This window comes from Botryllus schlosseri, chromosome 8 (genome assembly GCF_051294905.1).
Source record: "Botryllus schlosseri isolate E-star chromosome 8, Bs_hap1, whole genome shotgun sequence".
NCBI classification, from domain to species: Eukaryota; Metazoa; Chordata; class Ascidiacea; order Stolidobranchia; family Styelidae; genus Botryllus; species Botryllus schlosseri.
This window is the reverse complement of record NC_137243.1, coordinates 2,487,406-2,501,719: the sequence shown is the minus strand read 5'-3', so window position 1 is coordinate 2,501,719 and position 14,314 is coordinate 2,487,406. Positions and strand designations below refer to the sequence as shown.

Here is a 14,314-nt window from a genome sequence, read left to right as displayed (position 1 = left end):
AGGCAATTCCCGAACATATTGACCGATTCAATCATGAATAGTTGAAAATTTTCGCGCCTTACGCGTTTGGGCGAAGTAATGCGTCTCTCTGAGTCTAAACAGTACAATAGCTGTCAATTATATGACGTGGCAAACACGACCAACCTGATTGGTCGTCTCGGGGGCGAAGCCTCATGTTCCATATCACCCCATGGGGGGACCAAGACCAACGTTTTGGGGGCAGCCGATGAACTGCGGTTACGGTCCTGCATGTGCCATATTCACGTTCATCGCTTATTCTTTTATGGTTTCGTCTATTACTTTTCATTCAGTGTGTACTGTGTAGGTCTATATATGCCTCTTAAATTTACATGCTCCAGGCCTAGTGGTGACGATAAGCGCCTATACCGCCCAGACGGCATGGGCTCGATTCCAGACAACAGCAGCTTTCCATTGATATACGTTTTATCAAATTTAGCGCTTGGCAAGCCGGTAAAAAATGGCCGTAGAGTTGCCTTTGGTCAAATCGAAAGTATGACGTAACTCAAATGCTGTGAGCATAGGACCATAGATAACCAACCTACGTAGGTTGGTTATCTATAATAGGACACTATGGTGAATGTTCATTTCCCGCTGTTTCCGCGTTTTAGAACTGCCATCCGCCGAGTCTCTCTTTCTGCATCTTCCGCTGTCTCGGCGATTTCCAGGAATAAAAATTGTTTGTTTTATCGCCGTTTTGTCTTTTCGGCGTTTTAGGGATATCCAATTGTCCATGCTATGATCAGTGTATACTGACATGGAAATATAGACAAATTAAATACGTACTTTGTTTTCATGACCTCTTTAATTTCTTCTCGGTGTCTCTTACGATTTGAACCAGTATTATCAAGATACAAGAAGCAAAGTTAACGCTGTCAACAATAACGTGTTTGAAAGTTCGGACTTGATTTGGAACTTGAAGGTTGCCTATACCTACTTTTACTTGGAAAGCCTCAATCTGTCACAGATACCCGAGATGTGTTCGAGAAACCCTGGTATTGATCTGGGTAAGATTATTATAATTGTTAATTTTGAGATAAGCCTTAATATTGTCCTCAACTCCTGTTGGTACCAGCCTCTCATTCAAGAAGGATTGCCTCATCTCTAGTGCTTCATTAAAATGAAATATTGTTTAGTATACCATTATATATTGTAGGCCTATATATGTTCGGATTTCCTATTATACGTTTTTCACATTTGACATTTCTGCGAAAATTCAAGGCAAAAATCCCTGTCATTTTGTTACAGATCTTGATTGGGTAGGAAAGAGTGCAGTCAACTTACCAGCAGTAAATCGAAGAGCTGAGTCACTCCCTAAAAAGAGAACCGTCAAAAAAGCATGGCAGGTTGGACAATGCAGTGTATGAATCGGAGCTAATATTTTGAAATCTTGCGTGCATTTTTTGACTTTATGAATGCTGAAGGCTACCATAAATCCTCAATGCATATTTCTTTAGTTTGTAATTATGATTTTATTGGAAGCTATATAATATTGTGATGAAATGAATGCATAGCACTGTTGAATATTACTGCAGCATTGATCTGAAATTGCATATGTCAAATAAGACCATGTTTTTACTCAAAAATCTCAAGTTTGAAAGCCCAAGGTCCAAGATTTGCATCGGATTACCTTGCCTGATTACTATTCATTCTTCTTCAGTCCTCAGTGCAGTTAAGCTACTTTTTGTTAATTGCCTTCTGCCTGGGAAGAAGTCAATATATATATAAATGCAAATCTGTAATGTACAGTTTACACTATTGAGAATCCTGACTTATATATCCAATCCCAGGCTGCTTGGCTGCTCCGTGCTACGACTTGCATCGATCTGACGACTTTGTCTGGTGATGACACTTTTTCAAATGTTCAACGACTGTGCTACAAAGCTCAGCATCCCATTCGTGACGATCTGATAGACGCTATGGACGTTAAAGATCTTGGTAACTCTACCTTATTCTCCTAGTCAAATTGATTAAATAATTTGATCCATAGATAGGTTATAATTTTACACTTTTATCTGATGCCAAATGCTTTTCATTGGAGGTTCAGAGTGATTTTTTCGTGAAGCTTCTTATATATATCTATTGACTATGACATGGAGTAGTATTGTCCTATTTTTATGACATTCATATAGTAACATTTTTTAAATGACTTAACTTGATTTGGATCAGGGTTGTAACCAAGTTACCAAACAATGCGTCGAGTCTTGAGTCATAGTGTTGAGACTCGAGTCAAGAGTCCAAGTCAACTGTTCATTATTGAGTTCAAGATGGGTTCAACTTAGTTATGTTAAACTCTTGGGTGATGTCGAAGGACTTGCATTCATGTTATAGGCCTACTCATTTATCTTACTCAAGAGAAAAATCCCCGTCTCAATTTTTTGTCTCATGACGTAAGCCTATTTGTATATATTTTGTAGGTATCACTGTCGGTGCAGTCTGTGTGTACCCAGCCAGGGTAAAGGAAGCTGTATCGTATCTGAAAGCGGCCGGTGTTGCAAATATTCCTGTTGCTTCAGGTAAAATACTTTCTGTAGCAAATTATTTAAATATTTTGTATGATGATATCCTGCTGTGTATTGCTCACGTGTTCCCCAAATTTTCTTTGCGATATGTGATCTCAATGTAAAATCATGGGCGCTGATTGTTTTCAAGACGGCTATAGTACTTCTTTGCTCGCCTCCATATTGTTAGTTTACAGATACATTTTAATTGAATATTCATATTGAAATAAACCCGAATATGTTCGGCTGACAATTACCGATGACGAGTATCAGTCCAAAATTTTCGGGTTTATTTCAATTTAAATATATTATTCAATTGTATATTAAAGTTTTGTACCTCCAAGAAGCTCTTCAGAAATACTCTGGTTTTGATTTCTAAATCACGGTCCAGTGAGATCCATTCTTTGTCATTGAGATTCATTGTGATATAATTTCTCCTTATCATAGCATTCAAATTTGCATTCATACATCATTTTGGTTCTTGATTACATGCTAAAATAGATCATGCATATCATTTGTGTGTTTGACATGGGTCGATCATGTTGAAGTTGAGATTCGTGACTGTTGAATTCCTGTACCAAATTTGTAGTGGCGACGGGATTCCCTTCCGGGCAGACGCCTTTCGAAACTCGAATTCTTGAGATAAAACGTGCGATCGAAGATGGGGCGACTGAAATTGATATCGTTATATCGAGAAGCAAAGCGCTTGCAGGCGATTGGAAAGGTAGATTGCTCTGATTATTTTGTCAGGTTTCTGGAGCGAGAGAATTCAGTCTGACTGTGCTTACACTACTTTTGGGATTCGACTGTTTCACTTATGTCCCGGCCGTGGCTGTGGACTCGGGTCACTCTACCGACCCTGACATCCCTGTAAATCTATTGAGAAAATTATATGTCTATTACAATTTTTTAAAATATTGATTCCTAGTAGTTGTCATTATGCTTTTGCAATACATGAAAAACTTGATAGCTTCTGTAACTGGAACCGCACTTTTTAGTAAAATTTGAGAGCATTTAGTTTACGGTAATTTTAAAGTAGTTGAAGTTGAAGTTACGTTAGTTGAAGTCAAAGTAAATTATGTCCATTTTTCATATTTTGAGAAATTCAGGTTTTTGTAAAATTTTCATTTGGCGATGATTTTCATTCATATAGGCTACTGATATAAAGAAAGAAAAAGTTATCAAAACTTGATTTTCCTAAACTAAGAAAAATGGACACAATCTACTATGATTCCACAGCCAGTCAGCCACGCAAGAAGTGTTTTCCTACTCTGACTAAAGAGTGTTACAAAATTACTGTGACTCCAACTCCATTGAGAGAAAATTTGTCGCAAACCGGACTTCATAGCCCTGGTTGCGGTACCGTGCATCCATTGCTGGTCTTTGTCTACAAATTTTGAAACTAGCCAGCCCAATTCCAACTGCCAGGTCACTAGTCTGGAGTATCAATCTATTGGAAACAGTATGTTCACACTAGTCATTTCAGATGCCGTTTTACTAAGTATTGTATGTGATTATAGTTTTCCCTGACCATCCATCACTTGCAAGCATCTTTAGCACTTAACATCATTGAGTTTAGTATGATCCAGCCTGTTATTCTTGCGCAGGTGTTTACGACGAGGTGAAAGCTTGTAAGGAAGCATGCGGAGATAGTGTTCATATGAAAACAATTCTTGGAACGGGCGAACTTGGAACGCTGACAAATGTGTACAAAGCAAGCTTGGTGTCAATGATGGCAGGTCAGCCTAATGTAGGGTTACCATATTTTCGTGGAGCAAATTCCGGACACTCTTTAGCGCCCACTAGCGGATTCAAAATGAGCCGTAACACGTTGTCTGTCAATATGACGTCACACTAGCAAAGCATTGCCCCTCACCTGTATACAAATGGAGTGGACCGTAGGTCATGAATTGAGCCATCTGTAATGTGAGCTCTGTTGATTGCTACTTGCTAGGGTCTGCAATGAATTCCTCCACGGGCCGGCTGAAATCGTCTGGCGGGCCGTGTCTGGCCTACCAGAATTGTGTTTGACAGCCCTGCTATACTGTTAGGTCGGTGCGGCTATCTGTTTTATTTTTAAATCTGGACCGAAACAACATTTTATTCTGCCCCCTTCCGCCTGAAAAAGGCACTGATGTTGGGCCCACCATAGGGTAAATAATATTGATTCTTCCATATATTAGGCTGCTATGAAATGCACCAGCAGGTTGCACATCCGGTGATTTCCAACTTTTATGGTCGCGACTTCATTTCCAACTTGAGAATGTTTAGTGGCCCAGGTAAAAACTTGATAAGCTGAAGCTGATTGCTTAAAAATATCAGCTTGCCCAAACTTACTCACGGTCAAGGAAGCTGATTACGTCCAACATCATCGCGATCTCCAGATGAAGACAAACGACCCCAAGATTTGGAACCATTGACTGTGACTGAAGCATCCAATCGGCCTTAACCAACTCTAGGAATATACCGTTAGCTTATCATTGCGATTACAATTAAATTAAATTAAAATTAAATATAAATAACCATCATTTACTGAAATAAGTTTATTTATTGCGATTGCAGTTTTTGCGAGGATAATGCCTGGTGCCCATACTAATATCAATATACGTTGCATTAACGCGCGCGCGGCACGAAGAAGAATTTTGAATAGCATAAATTTGCTAGAAAATAATATTGTTTATGTTAATTTACGAAAAAAATTTGAGCCTACTCCAAGCCTTCAAAATTCCTGACATTTAGGCATATTTTAGAAATTCCTCCCGGACGCAGATTTTTCAGTGAAATTCCGGACATGTCCGGGAAATTCCAGACGTATGGCAACCCTAACCTAATGTGAACCTTCAATTCAGGCATCTTACGATCACAATTTTATCTATTGATAGATATATTGTATTGTACAGTGTCTTGATCCTAGCTAAAATATATTTAATGTTGTTGAATGTTCAATTCAGCTCAAGATTCATTGATTTGGTTTATGTTTGTCTTGATTCTTACTGAAATGTGAAATATATTTTATATTGTTTAATGGTGAATGCAGCTCAAGATTCATTGATTTAGTTTGTATGGTACATTGTCTTAACTGATACAGAATTGTATTCAATATTGTTAAATGTTCAATTCAGCTCAATATTCATTGATTTGGTTTATGCATGGTACTGTGTTTTGAGTGATGCTGAAATGTATTCAATATTCTTGAATGCACCCCAAGAATTGACTTATCCTGTTGTGTCATATCAACTAACAATATGATTTATAATTGCTGAGAGAAAAAACAGGCATTGTATCGAAATCAGCTAATATTTTTATTCAGGCATCACATTCTCTTACAATTTGATCTAAGAGCAATGATTCATTGATTTGATTTATGGCATGGTACAGAGTCTTGATTGATGCAGAAATGTATTCAGTATTGTTGAATGTTCAATGCAGCCCAAGAATGAATTATTCTGTGGTGTCATCATATCAACTAACAATGTAACTTGCAATTGCTGACAGAAAGCAAGCATTGTATCAGCATAATGGTTTTATTCAGGCATCTCATTTACTTATAACTGTATCGAAGCGCTATGATTCATTGGTTTCGTTTATGGAATGGTAGATTGTCTCTATTCTTACTGAAGGAAGTGTATTCATTATTGTTTAATTATTCCGTTGTGTCATCATATGAATTAACAATGTCCCTTCTTATTGCAACAAGCTTTGTATCAGTCAGCTTAACGCAGGAAGTCTCCGTACCCAGCTCTATGTGGCTTGTTAAAATAGTCTTGCTGTTTTGCTAGCTTCTCTAGCAGGTCCGCATTGGCCGTGTGTATGCATTCACTGCATGGTTTTACTCATAACGCCGGCTCAAATTATACTCCTTAGACATGGTACTCGGACTCGCCATAAACTAAAACAGTGGTTCCCAACCTTTTTGTCTTCATTCCCCACTTCAGATTTATTCCGAGCCTTCATTCCCCACCAGGACCGTATCAGCACTTCGTCAGCCCCCCCCCCAAAAAAACGTTGGTCTTGGGCCCCCACAGGGTGATAAACCCAACTTCTGGGGGGCGAAGCCCCCAAGAACCCGCTTAGCCTGTACGCTTTTTTCCGCTACTTGTCAGCTGCATTTGGTCTACTGTTTAGTGCGTCACATCATGTTGACGAAGCGCGAAAAATTTATATAATTCGTGTTTGAATCGGTCAATATGATCGGGAATTGCATATAGTTTGTTATGAATTTTATATCCCCTCTCTGCTCAGGTAATCAGATTCACCGGTAGAGCTGAGTGAGGTGTGTTGGAAATGGTAGGACCTCTAAATAAGAATTAAACATATTCGGGCGGACACGTTGGTATATTGACTTTGTTTTGTTATGCTATTTCGTGACCTCCTGTATCTACTATGTCAAAAGATATGGAAATCGCCAAAACTAAAAGGCACATACGATTTCAAATTGGTATTTTCGTGGGGGACGGGTACCCAATAATCAGATATTCGGCAATAATAAATCGCGCACGCAGCGCCAAAAATCTTTGAAAAATTGGCATAAATTTCCAAAAAAATACCTGATTTATGTTAATTCACGAAATAATTTTGGGTCTCTTCGAGCTCGCCTCCCAAAATTGGGGGGTTTGGGGTGCGGCTGTTACGGTCCTGTTCCCCACTACCAAAGCACTTTTGTCATCACAGAGCAACTATTTGCTAGTTTGTCTACACAAGACACACAGCCACACCAGTACGCAAGACAATCGCCTATAACTGCAACATAAAACGCATTGTAAACCTATACCAGTATCGCCCAAAATTTCGCGAAATCGTTATTTCACGTCAAACTAGTCTTGCTGGATGGGTTTGTGACGCCATGATTGGCATCCAGAGTTAAAAATGAGGTTTTGTGAACAACACGTAATATAATTTTCGATACATACATTTCAGAGCAGTTAACTGGTAACGGTAATTGCGCATGTGTCTCCGTGAATATGTAGGCTGTTCTGTATATAATTTCGAACAAATACGTCTATTCCCCACCAGAAATCATTGAATTCCCCACCACTGGGGAATTCCCCACCGTTTGGGAACCACTGAACTAAAAGGACCTACTCACAGCTGACTTCAGTAAGCCAATATTTTGTGCTCCAAATCTTGTTGAAATGACGGTCTTCAGGCGCATCTTTCATTGACATAGCATCGTTTGTGAGTGAGGATGTCCATTAATCACGTGCACTAATTCCAGTATTTTGTGAATTAGGATTTTGAAACGCATGGCGTAATAGTGTAAACCACAGACCTGGCAGCAAACAAGATTTAAACTTGAATATGGAAACTGTGACTTGTAAATTTACCGTGATTGTTACGGCATAATTTGCTATATTGGCTTTATTTTGAACCTGGATTACACGCATAAGGTACGTAGGTTATGTAATCTTGGTATGTGAATAAACTAGGCTACAAATTAAACGCATTTTCGGATCATTTTATACCGCAGTTTTTGTCCCCACAATTAACGTTAAATGTATTTTATGGTGTAAATTCCAAGGAAGTTTTCGTGGGCGTTGTGGGCTGCATAGTGCCCACTTCTGGCTCGATGTTTTATTCAGGCATCTGATTCATTTCCATTTCATCCAAGCGTGATGATTCATTGGTTTGGTTCATGGTATGCTGGTATGGTACAGTGCCTCTATTCTTACTAAAATGTATTCAATATTTCTCAATGTTCAATGCAAGCAAGCATTGTATCAAAGTTAGCCTAATAGATTTTTCAGCCATTTCATTTACTTACAATTTTATTCAAGCATAATGATTCATTGATTTGATTTATGGTATGGTACAGTGTGTTGAATCTTACTGAAATGTATTCAGTATTTTTCAATGTGCAATGCAACCCAAGAATTGAATTCAAGCATCTCATTTACTTGCAATTGTCTGGAACCGCTATGATTCATTGGTTTCGTTTCTGGAATGGTAGAGTGTCTCAATTCTTACGGAAGTGTATTCAATATTGACCAATGTTCAATGCACTTCCGGGATTGAATCATTCTGTTTGTTTGCAGCACTTTATCTGATGTCAGCATACTGTTTTTATTTTAGCAACTCCTTTACTTACAATTTTGTCAATGCCTAATGTTTCATTGATTTGATTTATGGTATGGTACATTATCTCTATTCTTGCTGAATGTATTCAATATTGTTGTATGTTGAATGCAGCCCAAGAATTTAAATATCATGCTGTGCCATTAATCATATCAACCAAATCAACAATATCAGTTATAATTGCTGACAGGAAGAAAAATATTGTATCAGCCTAATGCTTTTATTCAGGCACTTCCCTTACAATTGTATGGAAACTTGATGATTCATCATTCATTGATTTAGTTCCTGGTGGGCTATGGTACAGTTTCTTGATTCTTACTGAGAAGTATTCAATATTGTTCAATCGCCAATGCAGCACAAGAATTATATCAGACTGCTGTGTCATGATATCAAACAGCAATATCACTTGAAATTGCTGACGAGAAAAACAAACGGCTTGTATCAAAGTTCAAATAGTGATAAATATTTTCAATACTTGTGTGGCGATTAACCTCCCGGTGATAAGCTGCAATATTAAGCTGTGCTTTATTTTGAAAATGACATTAATACGACAGTAATGAGACCCTTATATTTCTAAATATGGAATGGTTGGTTATATAACAAAATGCGAGATTTGGTTCTGAATATTTCAAAATTAGAAAATCCAGATTTATACCAACAGAAGGAGTTCCTTTACACTTGCAGTTTTAAAATAATTCATTAACACACATTGCTATGTGTATATCTAACGTTTTTCCGTGTATTGTACGGTTTGGTGTACAGCTTGCTTCGTCTCTGTGTGTTTTTCAATTTCATTCTCACTTCATACTAAGGCGAATTGGTTTTCATTTAAATCTCTGTTTACATGCTTGTTACTGCACCGTTAATCTTGATAATGGTCGCATGAAAAGTCTGAGTTATATACATTATACTCTAATTGAGGTAATCTTGAAAGCAAGAGTTTGTTTACAAAGGCCCGACAAACAGAAGTACATGGAAATGGGACTTCGCTATATTGAAATGTTATGTTTTATCACAGGGTCTGACTTCATCAAAACATCGACCGGAAAAGAAGGGGTGAATGCGACGCTGCCGGTCGGTCTCGTCATGGTCCGGGCCATCAGAGAATATTATCACAGAACGGGGTTCAAGGTGGGTGGTAGCGAATAATTGTGACTGAGACAACTAGAGCCACACCGATGACAATCTCGCTCTTGCTTTGAAGGTGGGATTCAAGCCGGCCGGCGGAATCCGGACCGCCAAGGACGCGTGTACGTGGCTTTCGTTGATGAAAGAGGAATTGGGGGATGAGTGGTTGAGAAACGATCTGTTTCGAATCGGTGCGTCGTCGCTACTGACAGACATTGAACGACAGGTGCGGTATTGAATCTTGGGGGCACAGAACCTCAATATACGATAAAATATATATTCATATTGAAGTGAACCCAAATGTCAGGGATAATCGTCAGCAACTAGCAGAGAATTGGAAAGAACTGACTGCTGATGACAAATTGTAAATAAATTCAGTTACCGTGACACAGAGGTTATTTCACGCCGTTCTTATGAATTTTTCGCCCATAAAAGTGATTTCCAACTAATTTCTACTATTTAAAATCCAAAATGTAAGGAGTAAGTAGTTTGGAATAATAGCCGCCCAGGTAGAAGTGGAAGGAATCTAAAACACGACCGCTTCAGTAAGACCGCAAGCCGGCCAAACCTGCTTGGTACTCCAACACAGTAGAAGTACTCAGTGACTGACCACCTTTGGAAAAGTCAAATCTACTCGAGTACACCCCAGCCCTCTGGTTCCAAGCCATTTTCGATTCACAGTTACCTAATCTCTAAAATTTGGATTTATCCTACAACTAGGCTTCGACTTGTACAATAGTAACAGTGTGTTTTTGCTTCCAGATATATCATTACGTTACTGGACGTTATGCCGCATCACACCAACTACCTATGGCGTGAAAAACTTCGCCGTCAAAAAGCCTTTAGCCTGCAGTCTTCATATCCAATTTGCCAAAATTCACAAGTTCTAATTTTAATGCTCGCATCATATTTTATCATAGCCCAGAAATCTTTTACCAATTCATGCCTTTTTTCATCATTTGCCGTACTGCATCTTTGTGTTATGCAAAACTGTCATATTGTTTTTCATATCCATGAGTTCGTATCACCCGTTGTTTGTTGCCATTACTCTGGATCAGTGAGATGCCAATATTTCAAAATTTCGGCCACTGCTCCTTAAAATTTCCATGACCATAGTGATAATATTCTTGTTTAACGCAATGCTGGATATTAATTGAAATTGTGGTGTCTCAATAACTTTACAACTGTGTCGTGTTGTATGAATGTTCCTGCGTGATCCAGAGACGGGTAGATTCCTTGTTTACAATGTGATAATAATTTAGTACAGTCTGTATCCGTCTGTGGTTCTATGCAATTTCATTGTGTGCTAATTTGCAATAAAACTCGTTGATGCTGGATTGATTCTAATGTAGGACGACATTCGTCAAAGGTTAAGACTGGTGTCCTAACTAAGAAATACACTATCTATAATAATAATGATGATAGGTCAACTTTCCACTGAGCTCCCGAAATACGCGCCGGAGCGTCACTTCAGTGCTGATTTACGGTATCTTAGTCGAATTTTACTATGAATATGACCAAAATTCTCAAAAAAGAGTACAAAAGGGCGTCCTCTGAGGACACTTTCAAGAAAGTCAAAAAAGAGGACGTATGGTAACCCTCAGGGTTGTAACCAAGTCACAAGGCTCCGAGTCACAAGTCAATCTCACTTTTATATTTTTGACTCGAGTCAAGTCGAGTCATTTTCAATTCCCACAGAGTCAAGTCCAAGTCAGCGAACAGGGGATCGAGTCCGAGTCATGGTATTATGACTCGAGTCCAAGTCATTGTGTTGACTGCTCAGTTTCCAGTTAAAGTCTTCCTAAACCCACTTTTTTAACTCTGTTTGGTGATATTGAATGGTTCGCATTTATAATATATCAATTTTCCTCACTTTTAGCAGTTTCTGGTCGCATTTTCAAGCACCAGTACCAACAAACGAAATCCCGATAGTGTGTTGGCTTCGAAATTACAATGAAATATCGGTCTTGGCAGTCTGAATCTCGAGTCAATGACTTGCTTCGAGCCATGCGCAATGACTCGAGTCCAAGTCGAGTCAATACACAGATTGAGTCGAGTCGAGTCATTTCCGTATTTTGAGAAAATTACTCGAGTCGAGTCGAGTCATCTGAAAATCGTGACTCGAGTCGAGTCATTACAACCCTGGTAACCCTACAATAAATAGATTTACCTTCATTGCACATACGCTCATAAAGTGAACGCGTAAGCGTTTAGGAATAGTACCAGTATCACATTAAACTTGGTTATCAAATGGCGCCCACTTATGTCAACAGTACACTAGTCATTCTTCGTTACACGGAGACGGCACTTGGAATTTTGAAGCTTTCACTGGCGATTGTATACCGGAAATCTACGACCATCCGCTTGAAGTAGTTTTAGATTTCTTGTTCAAGAAATCTAAAATGTACTCCGAGAACGCCCAAATGTCATTTTTTTTCGCAATTCGTCCTCCTTTATATCTTTGAGAGTCCGGTGATCATACAGATACAATTTAATTAAGCCATAATCTGAATTCCGACGGCAAGGTTGACTAAAAATGCTCAACTCTAACCGATTAATCGTGGGGACGGGTCTTTCGTGAGTCAAGTCGGAAAAACGATCGACACTTTTTTAGTTAACCTCTATCAATAAATTCCCCGTATTTATGAAAGCGACTTGATATTTCGCAGGGCTACCATATTTTGTAATTGGGAAATGAGGACACTTTTCCAAACTTAGAATACCGGAGGAAAATCTTGTAAAATTATGGTAAATTTACTCACTTGGTGGCAGTGTTGGGATGACTCGAGTCATGACTAGAATCGAGTCAGACTCGAGTCAATTTTCATATGACTTGACTTGACTCGAGTCACTTTGGAAAAATGACTTGACTTGACTTGACTCGGAGCTTCAAAAATGTGCATTGACTCGCGACTCGGACCAAAATTTACGAGTCAATTTCAAGTCATCAAGTAAACGGTGTCGAATATATATCACTGTATCCTGTGTATGTTCGGACGGTTTGAGGTACGCAGGTGTTACTGGTGAGAGCAACCAGTCATTCATGATTCTACGTTACAGTCATCCTCCATTGTTGGATCACAAATAAATTGATCGCAAACTAAACAAGCACAGCCTACGTTGTCGAAGTAGTAGTAGAAGATTGATCTAAATAGCAATGTGTTTCTGTTTCTTAGACGGCTCAATGCTTAACGTTGCGCACTGCTCACATTTACCAACCCTCTTGTATGATTTAAATCGAACAAATATAGTTTGTGCGTTTATATTCTCACGGATGTGTAAATGGGTGTCGTAGGTTATTGTACCATATCAATTTGTTTCAATTTCTCGAAGCTTCGTATTAGGTCCTACATTTTGGCTGATAATAATCTCACTGTATAGCATGTAGCCGTACAAATACTCACGTATTTTATTAGCAGTTCTACGTGTGCGTGAGGGATACAACGTCTTTTTGCATTTATATTTAACTAGATATTCGTCATTTGATTCAAGATAGAGGATCAATTAATCTGTCTTTCACACATCTAGCAAAATGTAATGACTTTGAATCCTCATTCATACATCGAAAATTCAATTTGACTTGAATTGTGACTTGACTCGTGACTTGACTTGACTTGACTCGAGTCACCTCCAAAAAACGAGTGACTTGACTTGACTCGAGTCACCTTTGAAAATCGATTGACTTGACTTGACTCGAGTCAAAATCTGTAATGACTCGAGATGACTCGTGACTCGAAGGTAGTGACTTGATCCCAACACTGCTTGGTGGTCGGTTGACTAAAAAAAGGTCAAATTTCTCGCTCAGCGCCCAAAATACAGTTTTTCTTTCACATTAGCAGGTGGTTGACTTAACAAAAGGTCAACTTTCGGGCTCAGCTCCCAAAATAGCCGCCGGAGCGTTACTTCAGTGCTGATTTACTGTATCTCAATCGAATTTGCCCTATAATTAACATAAATTCTCAAAAAAGAGGACAAAATCTCAAAAAGGAGAACATTTAGGCGTCCCCGGAGGACATTATCAAAAACCCGAAAGGGGAGGACAAATCCTGCTAAAGGAGGTCGTATGGTAACTCTAAAATATTTCGTGACTTGTAATAAGTGTTATCTAATTCGGATCTCAAAATCTGGTTACGCTATTTTAACTAGTCTCGAAAATTTCAACATTTGAGTAGACCTAGGTACCGCACGTCAATGATAATTTTGCTCATAACCATACTCAGTAGTCAGTACAGATTATTCACTGTTTTAAAACACCACAAAAGATTGCAATAACGTAAAATATGGGAAGTCGACACAACTCGAAGCAGTCTTTCGATCAAACAGCATCATCATCCGCCGAAGACACAGCGCCTTGCAACGAAGTATGAGGGTGCGGAAACGACTGTACTGTGCAGCGTGCAGCCTGTCAATAATACATCCACTTTGGTTGAATGATGTGGCACTGATAGTGTTCATTATCTCCGTGTTCTGCCTTCCCTTGTCTGTGCTTTTATTAAAGATGCCACTTGACGACAAGAAGTCATTAGTAAATTATCCCGATTCGTTTTATTACTGCCATAACTCTACATATGAGAATTGAAAATAACCACAAATAA

General features: G+C 38.8%; 1 protein-coding gene across 1 annotated transcript; it reads left to right on the top strand.

The window, feature by feature from the left end:
• The first annotated feature begins 849 nt into the window (after nt 1-849).
• LOC145445076 (deoxyribose-phosphate aldolase-like) lies at nt 850-11,054 on the top strand. The gene is made up of 9 exons (XM_080323167.1): nt 850-1,025; nt 1,267-1,364; nt 1,809-1,956; nt 2,436-2,534; nt 3,109-3,243; nt 4,127-4,258; nt 9,610-9,722; nt 9,796-9,945; nt 10,482-11,054. The coding sequence occupies exons 1-9, from the start codon at nt 995-997 to the stop codon at nt 10,536-10,538; spliced, it is 963 nt and encodes a 320-aa protein (XP_080179293.1). The 5' UTR covers nt 850-994; the 3' UTR covers nt 10,539-11,054.
• Nucleotides 11,055-14,314: the final 3,260 nt, after the last annotated feature.